The following is a 16,687-nucleotide window of genomic DNA, read 5'->3' as shown; positions in this document are numbered from 1 at the left end:
TATGTCTTTACAACTGCCTGTCATTTTCATGACATTTTCATTATAGCTGAGTCAGATAAAAAACATTTTTATCAATACGTTGCAACTCAGTACTCAGCAACTCAAGACACCTGTGTGGGTGCGTAGGGCCTTTCAAATGTCATATAACACTGAAGGCAGGCGATTGCCCTTCAAACACTGGTAGTAATGTGTTCATCACCACTGATAAGGTAATAATGTTGTGTTACGGTAATAATTGCCAGTGCAGCAGCGCTGGTGAATGCAGAAAAGAGTACATCTGCAGAAACGGGTTCAGACTGACAAATACAGAGAGCGAACACAGGCTAACATCCTAAATCACTCAAAATACACATCAAAGACTCATGCCTACATAGACCTGCTCCTGAGAGGACACACACGCACAGCCAAACGGAGGACACTGGCGCGAATCCTTGATAATGAATAAATCCACAGCAACCAAATGTTGAGGCCAGTTGCCGTGGTTACCAAGGCTGAGGCACGAAGACAAACCCAAGGTGACCGACAGGGCTGTTGATCACCGTGGTAACAGTGGAGCCATGCTGACACACACACACACACACACTGAAGCTGTGGTTGAGCACTTCTAAGTTTCTGTGAACTCTCCTTCATTGCGTTGAAAAATTTGAGGAAGAAGCTCCAACTCTTGGTTCATGCCACCCATAAACACAAACAGACACAGACTGGCTGAGTAACTGATCTCACTACCTCTTTTGTGAAGCATTCAGTGGCTGGCTCCAGTGGTTGAGGCCTGTCTGATGTAATTAGTTTTACTGTGGATGTAATGTTTTTGTCATATGATGCTTGTGTGTACTCACGCAGCTGGTCGAAGTGTGTCTGCAGGCCGTCTGGTCCTGGGACTGAACACACCATACGAGCCTTCTGGAAAGTACTCCACTTGTTGACTAAACTCCTCTGGCCTCCGATGTCATTCTACACACAACATAAAAGAACAAATATCTCGTCTATCTTCAGTCATCACTCATTGTTCTCTCTTGTGCACACACAACCAACTTTAAAGAAATTCAAAGAATGCAAAAACAGATGTTGTTTATTTTTATTTCTAAAAAAATTGCATGTGAATCCCAGAAGGACTAGCCAAATAAAGAATATAAAGTCTAGTATGAAGACTACTACTACTACTACTACTACTAAACTATATTTTCAATGATCATGATACGTAATATTACTTTTATTTTACAGTATGTCACAACTAAAATGCCCTATCAAATAAACACATAATTTTACATACTAACTTTATATTAAATCCTGCAGTAAAATGTGATAGATATATAAGATAAAAAAAAATTCTAAATTTAGTCCAACACATGAACACACAGACCTGCACACATAAGGAGGCAAACACATGAATGCATGTTTACACATATCCACATAAATAGGCACACAGTACAAACATTAGCAGTGTATCACAGTGGACAACACAGTGATAGTGACAAACATAAACAGTCCCCTATACACAGAGTTCAGAAGGGCTATCTATACGAGCCAGCAGGAACATCCAATCACACATAGTTGCTTTTTACGTAAACACACACCTCGGCAGGCACATACACTGACCAGCACGTACGTACTCTACCTGTCCAGGCAAAACACATGTTTATGTAAACTACATGCAGACAGTTTCTGATATGAGGACACGCACACACACACAAACCTGGTCTCTACCTTTCTCTAACGAATGCGCTCCATACCTTGCACACACGTGCCACTCTGGAGTAGAGCACCTTCCCAGCAGCCCCCTCTGCCTCCTGAGCGCGCTCAGTGAAGAACACGTAGACCTTATCATCTTCTGGGTTATCAGTTTCAGACAGCGGCGCTACCCGCACAAACTGGGCATCTGGAGAGAGAGAGAGAGTAAGACAGAGTAAGACAGGTAAATTATAAATCAACTGTAACACAATCCACCTCTGCTGATAGGCACGTAATATGCATGTAGGAGTGTACAAGGAATAGAGATAGAGCAAAGGGACGATGGAGGTACAACTGAGTTTACAAACAGCAGAGAGAGTCAACATGTATCTTGTTGTTATCAGAAGCAGACGTTGACTCACTGGCCTGATAAAACACCAACCGGGTGTGCAGGAGATGGTTATAGAGATGTTGATTTAGAGCAAAAGACATTCAGTTCACTGTCGTTCAGAATATTCAGTTTACAATGCAAGAAGTAAAGAGAAAGAAGGTTCTGAGAAAGTAATGTAGAAACAGTATCGATACGTATTGGAGGAGTAGCTCTTTGATTTATAATTCAAATGTTACTGATATTATTATTATCATTATGGATCATTTGATTGTTAGCAATGTGCCACATGTTTTAGTTCTAACGAGCTATGACTCACAGTTCAAATGGGTGACCATGAACACGTTACAAACAAGGCAATGAAGACAAATCCTGGGTAGCATACTAATTGTATGCAAGGCCATTTTATTTGGTGTGTTCTGAAAGAAGAATGACTCAAGTGAAATTCTTCATCTGCAGATGTACTAAAACTCTGCATAAGCAGAAACTTCTGCTGTGGCATCTGACCATTAAGTAAGTGTTTTACTTTCTTTTGGTTCTCTTTGATGTTTTCTTGCTCTTACCCTGCAGCCAGGTGGAGTCGTACTGCTCAGTGCGGATGACGTGACGGCTGCCGAGACTGCGGAAGAAGGCAGAGTCCCGGCTCATGAAGTCTGAGGTGATCCCAGCATACAGCTCTCCATCTACGCAGAATAACAAAAAAGCTTAGGTGAGACAGAACAGAACAGATTGTCAATCTGAATTTGAGGTTCATTCCTACATATTCTTACAATGGTTCATATGACCTCCAAGTAAAATTTATTATACTCTTGTTGCAGACATACTGTAACTAATCCGCACATTTCTTGTGACAACAAGTTGGTTGTTTTGGTTCATTTTAGGATAGGTTTTGGTCATGGCTACAATGAGTTTTAAGTCATCATACATTATGAGTATATCTAATTCATAAAATATCTTACAAATACATTTGCATTTTAACTTTGCTGCGGGAACAGGATTCCTCTCCACATAATATTTTCTATGTTTAGGTGGCATTGTGGAAGAAAAAATATTAATTATAATATTAACAAAGTAAGTAGTGTGCAGAGGATGTCATACACTGCTGCAACAACAAACCCATATTGTTTTTTAGTTGTTTGTTTGATTCATTTGTCTTTGCGCAGGTAAAACTGGTCATCCACACCTAGCCAAAACCTCTCAGACAAGTTGTAGCTGATCATATGATAACTTAAATTCCTCATTTATTTGAGTTGTGTTTTGAGGAAACAGACGGTCAACTTACCAACAACAGCCGAGGCTGTTTTTTGGAACGGATCGTAGGGACATTTCCCCTTCCCACACTCTGTCTGGCTGTAGGAGAGAGTCTGGTGCTCTGACTGGCAAATAAACCAAAACAGAAACAGATGTCACGCAGACAGAAACAGAGAACATCAGCTGGACAGAAGAAGACAGTCAAGGGAGAACAAGTTGTTTGGGCAGACTGACAAGTTGTTACTCTTTCATTCATTCTTTAATTCATAAATAATTAGTGTCATCCATTAATTCTGTGAATTCAGACTTTTTCAGGCAGCTGAACTAGGCTGCCACCCACACGCACGCACAGACAGAGTGGTTAATTGAGGGTAATCGTGCTAAGTGGAGGGATTTTAAAATGTGTGAAGTCCAGTCTTAAACCAGTCAGCACTACCAGCTCCTCTAAGCACCATGTCTGAACCTCTCTGATCTCACACGGCCTTTCATGGGATTAGCAGTTCTCTCATGCATGAATACACACACACACATGCGTGCACATACATACACACTGATAAATGGTATGCATGCAACCTCAAAAGAATAAAACTGCACAACAAGAATGCACATACCCACACAGACACAAAATCACACACGCAGATACCATACTCCCACACACAACTGGCACAAGGTTAAACCTCACATGCAAGCACGCACACACACAAACACACACACACACACACACACACACACAGACGCCCATAACTGAGGGAATTTAGAATCATTAACCTATTTCTGACAAAACGATAACCCATATGTGTCTAAATTATGAGAAATTACCAACTAGTCAGTGTGGATTTACAAAGGAGACACACTTTAGAATTTACCTTAAATATTTCAAATAAAAAAAATCTACAGTGTCCAGTAGCCCCTATAGTGCGGCCTCAGTGACAAAAGGTACATTGTATATTTTACAGACACATGGCACAGGGTGAATCTTGTTAGATATATGGGCATAGGGGCAGACGCCACACATATGATATTTCAGCCCCGCTGATAGCCTGCGTATAGGGGTTGGGACTGGGATGGTGGGTGGCAGGAAAAACATTGCTTCAGTATTTAAAAAAAACATGTTCAAGTCAACTTTTTTTGCAATTAATCATGTTATATATTTAATATTTGTTTATATATATTCTATTATAGGATTATAGTATGTCTGAAATTAGCTTGCAGGCTAGCTGGCTAAGGAGCTACAGCTGTTTGGATGTGTTGGGGAGAAAAGGCCAGTTATATTTTGTTCACAAATAAATACTATATTCCACTGGGAAATCCTGCACTTATGTTGTATTTGGAGGTGCAGTAGTTAAATCCTTTAATATTGCATGCATTATGTGATACACTGAATAAACTGCTGTAGCCTACTAAATCTGGCACACCTTATTTTTCAAGAGCTACTTGATCTAAGTACCAGAGGTCCTGGTTCAAGTTCATAAGATTAAATTATTGATCTGATATGAATGAAAGATTAACTGGGAGAATGAGAAACTCTCACTGCACTCACAGTACACTGGTGTTACTGAGTAGAGCTTTTTCTTCTATAAAATGATTGGGTATGGACACTGAACTCATGTCAGACAGTATGAGTCTACATGTGTGAATGTAAAGTGGTGCTAAGATTTAAGTATAAATGAAGAAACACAATGCTGTTACTTTTGTACAGTGATCCCCCTTCCACTCACTCACTGTGACAGGCAGTGTGTGTTTGCAGTAATACCTGACGGAAGACGCTGGTAGCTATGAAAGCACATCGGGGATTGAAGGCCCCAGTGCCACAAACGTAGAGGTGAGTCTGATTGAAAGGCTGCAGAACTCGCAGGAAGTTAGCACACTCCAGCTGGATGGAGAGAGAGACACACACACACAGAAAGACAGAGAGAGAGACACCCAATGTGAGACATAATGTAGCATGAATAGTATTTTATAATGTTGTTTTATTAGATATATAAGGTAGGGGTAATTTTATTTTAATTGGTTGTATTTCTAACACCAGGTAACAATATTGAAAACTGAGGAGCCAAGTTAAATTCAACTGCATGTTTCTTATTAGGAACTGAAACTTTGCCCAAACTGTTTTTACCATTTTGCCCTGCACGTGTCGTTTTGTTGTCTGAATAAATCTAGCTAAGCTGAATCTTGATATCCGAGCCAGCATCCGAGCCCTCTTGTTTGTTTGTTCCTAAATGAATGAGAACTTTAGTTGCGCTCTAGATCGTAATCAATTATGCAACTGTCTTGTTTTATTGTTGCAGAGCTTGTTACACAGTTTTTTGGTTTCTTGTGTGGTAGTATATGTTATACTGCAGCTGATATGACCTGTAAGCCACTGATCCATATCTGTGTAGGATGTATGTACTTCCTTCCCTGTGTGACTTTAAAACCTATTACCAGCATTTATGGTAACACACAGTAGTTACTGTGGTACGTGTTGCTTTGCTTATGCAATCTGATGTGTTTGTGTGTGTATCTGTGTATGTGTGTTGAATCACCTCTGGATCTTTCCCAGCCATGAGACATTCCTGGACACGGTCTGGACTGGCAGGCCAGTACAGCTGCAGAAAGTGAGAGAGATAAAGAAAACAAAGAGTGAGAGAAAGAGATTTAAAAAGCGTTTTTTATTGCTCACTCTAAATTTCCGATAAAAGGCTTTTGGCATTTGGCAGGTGCTTTACGAGGAAGCGAGGCAGGGAGAGTCAGCAAAACATGACTAATCTAGATGAAAGAAGGCAGGAGGAGAAGAGGAAGGTTTTAATACCTCTTGTGAGGCAGTTTTAGGGAGGAGAAAATAAAAACCAACTGGCAGCACTGCTGGGTCTTGATGATGAGCCAAACTGTCAGAGCAACAGTGATGGTGGCAACATGACTAATTAATCTACCGTTTGGCTGTGACTACAGAGCCCTTAGCTACAATTACATGTGCACATAACGCAACTACTGCCATTACTTTGAATAAAACAAAAAGATGATCATTCATATTATATCACATACCTGGTTACAGTGCTTGTAAATGGAAACCCTAATCATAAGGTTTGTTGTTAAAGTTGTTCATTATTATTTGTGTGATTGCACCAATTCCAGTGGTGCCAATTGTTTCGTTACAGCAGTAAATCATAGCTGAGGGTGGCGGTATTGGAGACTCCATGGTTAGGATGCTATTTTAGACAACATTTAAGAGCACCCATTGCACTGAAGGGTTGGGGTTGGGGTTTATTTTGTTTCTATTATTATTAAAAGAAGAATGTTTTCTAATTTGTTTTGGTTAGACAGTTTGCCCACACAGAAGCCTACATACATACCTCATGTCAGCCCACAGTCCAGTTCATTGTACTTTATATTTCATTTTCTTTAATTCTTTCTTTCATTGTATGTTGGCTCTTTGTCATGTACATTGCTGCCAAGTAAGAAAATAAATGACACACTGTTCCAAAATAAACATTTTTTCCAACCTCTGTAATGCAGAAATGAGACAAGCAATGGAACCTCTCAAATGTAACTGGCAAAATTGAGGTGTTTCCAACTGTGGCTTAGGGGCAGACATGGAGACATTAATAGATTTAAGTCTTTTGTGATGGCATGAGACAGTGTTTATCTACTTTTTTAAACTGTCTGAGTCACTATGTCTGAATAAAAACCACCACAGGTTGTGTCAGAATCAGGTTACATTTGCTTCAGGCCTGTTTGGGTTTCTTCTTTCTTTTTAATCGATTAGTTCATCCTGTATTCACGTAAGATAATCAACCATGAAAATACTTATTTTTTAATTAGATCATGGATGATGAAATGGCATTGTTTGTGTGCATGTAAACTTAATCAGTGTTTAATATAAGCACTGCATAAACAGGGATTATTCTATTGCTTTCATGTCAAGCCAATACAGCAGGAAATAATAGAGGCATGTCACAGAGACAGACAGACAGAGAGAGAGAGAGAGAGAGAGAGAGGTGAGGGTTAGTTTTAAAGGCAGCTACATGACTAATATAAATATTTCCCTGAGTCAGTCATTCCCTCAGAGACCAGAACGGTGAAGCAGAGATTAAATGGATACGATAAGGGATCGTCCTGCCTTATCTCTACATACCACACAAATTGAAAGATAACTGAAGAAACTGCAGAAACTAAACATTTTGTTTTGGTTCACATTACTTTAAAATCAAAAGTGGCAAAATATCAGCCAAATTAAAGGCCACCTCTCAGCTTTCAAGCCAGATCATTAATAGTGAAAGAAATGAGACACGTGGTCTGTGCATGGATGTTGACCCAGAAAACAACAGAAAACTCTCAAGCTGCTGCGTCCCCCAACCCTACCCCCACCGCCCCCAATTCCAGGTCTCAATTTGCTTCAATCTAGAAAATGTGTCACCAACTATAATTAATGACAAATGATGGCGCTCTCAGGGAAACTATTTCTTCTGGATGTCCAGTAATCGTTCCCTGATGCAGTCATTCCCGCAGAGCCCGCTGCAGAGCTGAGACGATCAGATTAGATTAGACACCACGGTCCCCCTTATCTTGAAATACCACACACTGACAGGAACATGGACCACCACTAAAGGACTTGCACTAGGTAAAGGCTCTGGTTTATGGAAATGTACCCCTCTGTGAGGAGCGTGCTGGTTGTCAGTTTATACAACGTACAAGAATGTGGGTCCTGGCAGGAAAAAAAGGGGAATTACACAAATCAAACAAGGAAGAACTGATGTTAAGAAATGAGAAATTCCTGTCCTTTGGTCGAGAACATCAGTGCTGAAGAGGAAAGAAGAAGGAAAGCAGAAGTAGGGAGAATGAATAAAGAACAAATATGCAACAAAAAGCCACAAACGCACCCTCAATCCCTTGGTGACCCTTTGTGTAATGTGGGTTACCAGCTGCAGACTCACACACAAGGAATGCCTCGAGGGTTTTTGCCCTGATCAAAGACAAGTGTGACTGAACGCAACAGCATCTCGTTCGGCACTCGGCCCTGAGCTGTAATGGACTGAAGGAACTGGTTTACGTGTCCATCTCTCTGTATTGTGCTGTACTTTTATTGAGCCAGTAGGACTGCAAATATGCATATATGTGTTAGGTTTAAAGTTATGAAAAGAAATGAAAAGTAGGAATATCATGGCTGCACTGATAAGAAGCTGTGGATGTCAGTGGCAGAGAAAATAAACAGAAATTTTGAGAATATGGCACTGTGAGTGGTTTTAACACCACAAGGGAAAAAAATGCACACAAGCTGGAACAGTATAAACAGACTATAAATACTGTATGTACAAATATATAAGTTTAGAGCCAGCACAGAGCTATGAGTTATGAGATGACTATGACTATCTATCCTTTTGTTGGCTGACTGCCTGGCTGAGTGGGTGGTTGGCCAGCTTGACTGCTGTCTGTCTGTTTCACTGGCTGTTTGTCTGCTTGCCTACCTGTTTGGCTCTCTGATAACTTGCGTGTAAATCTGACAGATGAGGGTATTGATTTGATCCGGCAAGGCAGAGTTATGAAAAAGCAGCACTGTGGCTGTCCTTGCTGTGACCCTGAACTCAACCAGACTGGCTGGCAAACCATCAACGTGTCTGTCTGGCAGTCTGGATATCATGTTAAAAGGTGCAGCACGAAACCAGATACTTTAATAAACCTGTAACTTATATCTTTTTTTTTAAGTAGCAGATTGTTTTAAAATGATTTACACCTAGATTTTATGTTCCTAAGAAACGAAAAGGTGTTGTGTTTCCTGCAGAAAATCTTGGTTTGGGCTCCTATGAGTATGAATACTGTTTACGCTGATGTTTGATATGTTTTGTTGCACCATTGGTGTACCATTGCAGGGATTTAGTGTGTGTCGACATAAATATTAGCTCAACCTCATTAGGTTGAGTGGAATGTTTGAGGGCGGGAACTTGACCAACTGAATCAAGAGAGGAGCAAAGCTAAGAAATGTATATCATTGATATAACGTGAAAATCCTGGCTTTAAAATGTAATATGTATATATTGAATCCACTACATCAGAGAAGCCAAATTGTACAAGGAAGCACTCACTGGTATAAGAAAATCAATAAATAGGCTACAGAAAACACAGTATTTCATTTACAGGCTGCACACATTCAAAAATATGGAGTGCAGGTGATCCTTTGGCCAAAAATGTCAAATGTAATTTGACTAAAAGCAAATTGCCTCTCCAACACTGACAACACAGAGGCATTTGAGTGGTGGAAGTAGGATTGCAGGAAATGTGCAGAAAATAACTTGTGGCCTGTCTCGAAGCTATTATGTTGCTATCTATTTGTGAGCTTTGGACACAAATTAGGCAACAGAGGAGCTTTTCACCATTTTTAGATCCTACAAATAGCATGTTTTTCAAAGGTTATATCAGAAGATATGGTCATCAGGCCAAATACAGTTGTACCAAACTGGCTGGAAGCAAAGGCAGCCAATTTGGAATGAGGTAGAAAGATGAGACAGTGGAAGATGCTGTAATTGAATCACTAAAACACTGTGTTTCTACAGGAAAAGTGAAGATAAAAAGAGTTTATCAAGGTTCAAAGCAGAGAACATTAGAAACTAAGATATGTCTATTGTTGTAATACAGTAAGGAATTAGAGAAAGATAGGCAGTCCAAGGGGATATTAGTCAGAGGGCTGTGACATTCCTCTTCCTCATATCATCAGTAAGTAGTCCCATCAGAGCCCTGGCCCCTGACACGAGTTATCTGAATCTGCTGTAATCTGACTGTAGTTTATGTGTGTATTTCATGTGTATCTCCATTCATGCAACCATGTGTATGTCTGCCGCATCTTTGTATCATACCTTGCATCGGATGGTATGTGAATGTTTGTGTTCTAACCTTGCGTGGGTTCTGTGTTATGTCATCCAGACTGGTAGACAGCAGGTTATCTTTCATGGCCACGTACAGATGCCTCCCATCCTCGTCAGGCAGCAGGGAATGCAGGTCTCCGGCCACTAGGGGCAGCGTCAGCAGGCGGCCGTTCTGAATCAGCTCTGACAAGGGGGGAAAAGAAGGTGACGGGACATGAGGGATTTAAATCAGTTTTGAAAATGTGCAAAAAATATGTGGAGGTAATATACAAGGAATGAACCTGAAATTGGCAAACAGGCAAAATGGCTAGGTTGAAATAAATATGACATGCTGGCAGCAGTGCGCATACACTAAGCTAGTAAAACTTTCACACAGTCACGGCATATTTCATAATCATTTAAAGGTTTATGGTAGGTTAAAGTAACTCTCCCCTAACCCTCCATAGAGGGGAAAGTAGATTAGAGTTTTATAGTTCTCATGGGAAAATTTGGAACAATAAGGAACAAAAACATAAAATAATAAGAAAGACACTCAATATCCATCTGTTTAAGAGTTTGTGAGGCTAGTTTTTTTCAACAGACAGACAATCAGATAAACTGACATACTGGACAAAGACAGAAACTTTCCCACACCTACAGTATCTATCACACACGCAATTGTCAGTTGTTTGTCTTACAGCTTCATATCTCTTATCACACTGGACATACGGGTCAAACAAATAATCTGTAACATATCTTTTGTGAATAAACAAACACAGACACACACACTTACATACAGACCCACTACACCTGAACTGCATCTCCAGACAGATTGGATGATAGCGAGCGATTCTGAAAGCACGGATAACGAGCGAGCAGATGAAATGTTTTTTAGATGATTGCACTGTTGCACCATGTAAACTATGAGAACTATGAGAACATCGCACGTCCGTCTGTCTCGTGTTAACTTTCATATTTTAACTGCCAAGTGTTCTTCAGTGGATTGGACTTGGCATCTGCTCGCAAAGCTAAAAGCATAAACATATAGGCTTTAAAGCAGCACCAGGCATGGCTTCACACATTGGCAGCTCTAAATAGCAGTGAAAGGCAGAAAGAGCTTATAAAGAAAACTGTTTGAACTTCAAAACCCAGAAAATTGGGCCCATAATGTTAGTAAACTGCACACAGTTTACTGTTGTTTAGCAACCTGGCCATTCTGCCATGCTTCAAATGATACCAAAGGGACGAGAGGCTTAAGAGTAAAACTTCCAATCTAAACCAGACCCTAAGGAGAAATGGGATGATAATACAACTTGTAATTAACATAAATTGTTGCCCAGTATAGCTTTAGCACACAATATTGGTTCACTCAGGAGATGATTTAAAGGAGATATAAAGGATCTTTCACGGTGGGAGCAAACTCAGCTCGCTGTTATTAAAGGAGAGATAATGTATAGTTTTGGTGGTTGGCATTCATGTGTGGCTTCTTCCTTTGCAGTGACGGATAACCCCTCTCAAACACACAGTTTCTTCAAGCAGCTGAATCTGAACTGACACAAAGAGCATACAGAAAATGATTTGGTCAATATTCCTTACAGCACCCCAAGGGCGTTAACTTGCAGCATGGGCAGCTTTAGTGAGAATCTATCATTCAAACCCAGCAGCTCCCCACTGAAATATACAGGGTGTTGACATTAAGTATGTATGCAACATTTTCTACCAATGTCAACCAAGCTAGAAAGCTAACTAATTTGTTTTTGTGTTTGTACAGACATGGCTGTTGATGTATCTGTCTCCATCAGATTTCAGTGCAATCTGATAACGTTAAAACCTGTTGAACTTCTTTCTGTTTTGCCAATCTGAGTTATTCTCAAGTTTGATTTAGATGGAAATGAAAAAGATATTGTAATTAGCCAACACTATCCTGACTTATCAAAGGGTTACAAAACACAAAGACACAACTTCTTCTTACAGTGCCTTTGCTTTGCCCACTAGATTTACAGCCCAACAAACAGAAATCTATCCATCAAAACCAAAGTATTTTTGCTGACACATCACTGTGGTTGCCCCTTATTCTTTAAATTTTGCCCAAACAGCCTTGCCTCTCCAAACACGTGGCAATTATCTAAACTAGAGCTCACTGGAGCAGATGTGGGATCTAAGGATGTGTGATGTGATGAATGAATACCTTCAACACTCTGCTGTATCTGTTCTTTTTATGCCAAGTATCATGTTAGTTGGCATGTGGGTTTAATAGAAAAAATTACCATAAAATGATGACAAACTGAATATGAAATACAAGGATAGATGAAGAGATGGCAAGAGGCAGACATAAATGGCAAAATAATGTCAACATGAGTTTGTTCAGGTGAGCAAGACCATTCAGACTCTCACGCTAGGTGAGGAGGGGAGCACCCCAAACTCTATATTGTATTGAAGTGACCAGGACAAGTCCTAGCATCTTGTTTGTGAGGGTATTCTGGCCATATCCAACTCGGAGGAGACAATTGGGCAGACCCAGATCAAACTGGAGGGATTTTATATTCCACCTCCATCTGGAAACGCCTTGGCATCTCCCAGGAAGAGCTACTGAGCTCAACCTGCCTGTACCACAACTCAGACTTGGATAAGAGGCAGAAAAGTAAATTCACTTATTAGTCAATTCACATATCCTGTAATATATGGATTTACTGAATTAAAGAAGCATTAACCCTTTCACACCCACCACTCTGGATATTGGTAATGGTCTCTGTTGCATACTCTGCTGTGCATTGTAACAGGATTACTTTGATCACAAGGCGTTTTGTTTGAAATTACCATAATAGCCAAAAAGACAAGTCCATGAAAGGTCTAAATAGTGCCAGTGTCATGCCGGCCAAACATTAAATTTACAGGTACCTTAACCTATAATAGTCAGGCAATGCAGGTGCTGCTTGGTTACCCTATTTCAGCTCCACACAGTCCCACAAGTCTGAATATTCTCACTTTAGTAACTACCTCCAGGCTCCAGAAAAAGTGCTGCATTCATGTGTTTTACAGCCTTAAGTTCATACTCATCCACTTCATGTGCTTTTAACTGGTCTGAGCAACAGACAAAGGGAGTGCAGAAAACTCCATCATGCTTAACTACATTTACAGGAACTTGAATCAGATTTATTTGGACCCTATCCAAATTCATCAAAATGTCTAACAAGGTGGGATGACAGGTTTCCACAACTCGGCCCAATTAACAAGCTACATGCTGTGAGACCATGTGACTTTTATTTACGGTTCCTGTTGGCACATAATTGTGTGATTCAAACCGAATATTGCAAGTCCCTTTTTCTTTTGGACCAAAGAAAAATTGGTTTGCGATTACATAAAAAAAATTATTTTTCACTGTGCACATAAACCACAAAGTAAATGTGAGGGAGTAAAATGGCAAAGGTGGATAAAGGCAAAAAAGAGGAGGAGGAGGAAGAGATGGGGGAACAGGAGCAGCAGGGAGAGAAGATGAGAAAAATGACATGGCAAAGTGACAACAAGATGAAAACGGTCTGATGGGTGAAGACAGTTACGAGATGAGAATAGGAAAAATGTCAAAACATGACACAATGATAGACAGATGAGGAGGAAAGGGAAGGGCGGGGGGCTAAAGGCAGAAAGCACAGTGAAAGAAATCCTGATGGAAGAAATTAATAAAAATGGATGGATGATGATGATGAGGATGAGCAGGAAGAGGAAGAATGGGAAAAGACAGATGGGGATTGGGCAGGAAAGGTTGATGAGGGTAGAGGAGAGAGCGCCTGTAAAAAATCTTGTTGCGATGACAGGGTGGGGGGTGATGATGGGCATATTGGTGGATTGAGGAGGAAGTGGAATCAAGTGAGAAAGGAGGATGAAGGAGAAGAGTAGCCGAGAGCGTGCGGGAAAATTGTAGAGTAATAACGAGGAAAAAATGATGGATTGATAGGTGGATTGAGGAGGAGGAGGAGGAGAGGGGTGAGAAAGGAAAAAAAAGAGACAAAAGGCGAGATGAGAGTGAGAGGAATTATTATATCATGACAGGTTTGAAAATGATGATTGGAAGGATGGTGGGTGAGGCGAAAGGCAGGGAAGACAAAGCAACTGTGGCAGAAGAGAGGAGTAGAAAAATGACAAAGAAGAACAATTGAGTAATGGAGAAAAAGGGCTGAGAAATCAGGATGAAGAAGATGAAGAAGTGGAGGAGGAAGAAAGAAAGACAGATGCTGGAGACAGCAATGAGAGGAATCACAACATGCTGACAGTCAGGCGAAAACACGAGAGATGGATGAGCAGAGGAAATGAGAGAAAAAGAGAAGAAGACATGACTCAGTGAAAATGGAGAGATAAGCTAAAACAGAAAACAATAGTCACAGTAGGAAAGGGAAAGTTGTGCAAACTAACGGCAGATAGTAGAAACTTGTACTTAAGCTCAGAGGGGAATCTTGCTTTTTAGCCACTGGGTACTTTGTTAATATTCAGCCAACGGTCAGAGAGGTACGGTTGTTTTGCTTCACACTGATCTTGACTTCATTAATCCCAGTGGGTGAGTCAACAGCACAATGAGTTCAACAGAATCGTGACTTTTCTGTTTGTTCTCTTCAAGGTTTTTCATTTAGTCAGCCTCAGGTTGAAACAATTCAGGGTACAATTTTCTTCCAAACAATTCCTGTGCAGCAGCAGGGCGTCAAATAAGTGGAAAAACTGGACGGTTTACGAAGAAAGGTAAAAACAACTGATATCCAGTAGGATTCATGATTTTGTAAGAATGTTGCCTGAAAATCCTTTTTTCTCTCAGCTTTTTTTTTCATCATTTAACCCGTTTTCTAAAGATTACAAACTCATTTATTCCAATTTTCAAAACATAACAAGGCAATGTCATTTGCTCTTCCTGTTTCACAGGTTAAACTCTTACTTTGAAACTACAACCTAACAACTTCCATTCGAAGGTGAGACGTTTCCACCACTCTCTTCACGGGGGAATCTAACCATTTGTGCCTTGCCCTGCGTATCCAGCACTTCATCTGAATTACAGTGTGTGTGCGCCACAACATCAGCATGACCTCCCCTAATTCAATATAAAGGGAAAAGCTGAGCTTAACTGAATGTGAAATCGCTTCTGCAGTGGAAACACCAGCGACATTCAGCGTCTGTTACCGTCACAAGATCCTATTGGGTCAGACAGGCTGATTCCAGCTCATGTCCTCACTTGGGAGTGCATTAAAACAACATTATTGCAAGGAGGATGACACTCAGATCTGCAAGAGGGAACTGAGAGTTGCTTTGTAAACACACAAGCACACACACACACACACACACACACAGACATATACATTTGCAAAGATAGAAAGGGAGTACAATTGGTGAGTCAGCAGCACATGCTTGTGTTCAACAAATTTAGATTTAGCATCCACACACACACACACACAACACACACACACACACACCAACGAAATCTCTCAGTTTGGTCACAAATGCGTCTCACTTTCTTTATCCTGCACATGCCATCACAAAGAATTTTTGGAAAATTTTGCCCCAGTCAAATGTTTCCCATCTTGACCTCACAATGAATGGCTCTTATTCAGTATGAACAAAAAACACACATTCTTCTTTTCACCATGCACACACACACACACACACACACACACACGCACGCACACCCACACACCCTTGACTCAGTTGTGAAACAGCACCAGCACCCAAACACCCTCCTGACCATCAGTTGCTGACCAACGCAAACCACGCAGCTGCACCCACCGCCACCCTTACTCTTGGGACAGTTGCCCTTGGCAAACAGCCAAACCATGGCAGAGAATAATTTGTGGGGGGTGGTGTCTGGTGTGTGTTGGGTGGTGTGCGAGGGGTGTCTCTTGGCCTACCCCCCCACACCTCCCGACGTCACCACCACAGCCAGATGAATCCGATCTTTGGCGCACACTCCTCATTCAAACTTTGGTGGAACCACCGGAGGGCCAGTTTGGAATAATGGAGTGTTTTTTCAAGACATCCAACAGCCATTTACGTTAATGAGAGGGCACGACACACACACACACACCGATACTCATCAACCAACACTAACATTTAGCAGATATTTAAGGATACACAAAAAAAGCATCATGTGTAAGCCGCAGCCTTTGGCCTATTGTCATGCCCAACATTCAAACAGGGTATTCAACACACAGCACCCGCCAGCGACCTAAACTTAAATCTTCGACACCTAATAACCACACCACGGTCAGGAAAGTCCAACCCAAAGTTCACCCTCACAGTCTAACAATACACTTCGAATGAATGCTTCTGAGCTAACGTCATAAGGCACAAGCTGTCTAGTGAAACTTTCAGTATTCTCGTCTGTGGCCAGTTTTGTGAGCGATTTTAATCGACCCGAGAGCAATCTGTTCTCCAACTCGGCCAGCCTTTTCAGAAAGCATCTGAATTCAAAAATGGATTTCTTTTTAAATGACATCTCGGCTCCCCAAAACTGTCTTCCCAAACTTGCCACTTGAAAGTATGGAGCAGAGCCAATTTTCTGACACCGAAATCTGGCGACGTCTGCTCCATG

General features: G+C 40.9%; 1 protein-coding gene across 1 annotated transcript in view; it reads right to left on the bottom strand.

Moving 5' to 3' along the window:
• The window catches only part of sema3h (sema domain, immunoglobulin domain (Ig), short basic domain, secreted, (semaphorin) 3H), a 52,634-nt gene that overhangs the window by 21,618 nt on the left and 14,329 nt on the right, over positions 1–16,687 (bottom strand). Inside the window, exons 2-8 of the mRNA XM_035657195.1 lie at positions 10,172–10,326; positions 5,833–5,895; positions 5,061–5,180; positions 3,339–3,432; positions 2,620–2,739; positions 1,731–1,876; positions 837–951 (exon numbers count right to left, since the gene is read on the bottom strand). Coding sequence (XP_035513088.1) covers positions 837–951; positions 1,731–1,876; positions 2,620–2,739; positions 3,339–3,432; positions 5,061–5,180; positions 5,833–5,895; positions 10,172–10,326 — 813 coding nt within the window. The remainder of the gene's footprint in view (positions 1–836; positions 952–1,730; positions 1,877–2,619; positions 2,740–3,338; positions 3,433–5,060; positions 5,181–5,832; positions 5,896–10,171; positions 10,327–16,687) is intronic.

The sequence above is a fragment of the Morone saxatilis genome, unplaced genomic scaffold (genome assembly GCF_004916995.1).
Source record: "Morone saxatilis isolate NCDOM2014 unplaced genomic scaffold, NCSU_SB_2.0 Contig15, whole genome shotgun sequence".
NCBI classification, from domain to species: Eukaryota; Metazoa; Chordata; class Actinopteri; family Moronidae; genus Morone; species Morone saxatilis.
This window is presented reverse-complemented; position numbering and strand designations above follow the sequence as displayed.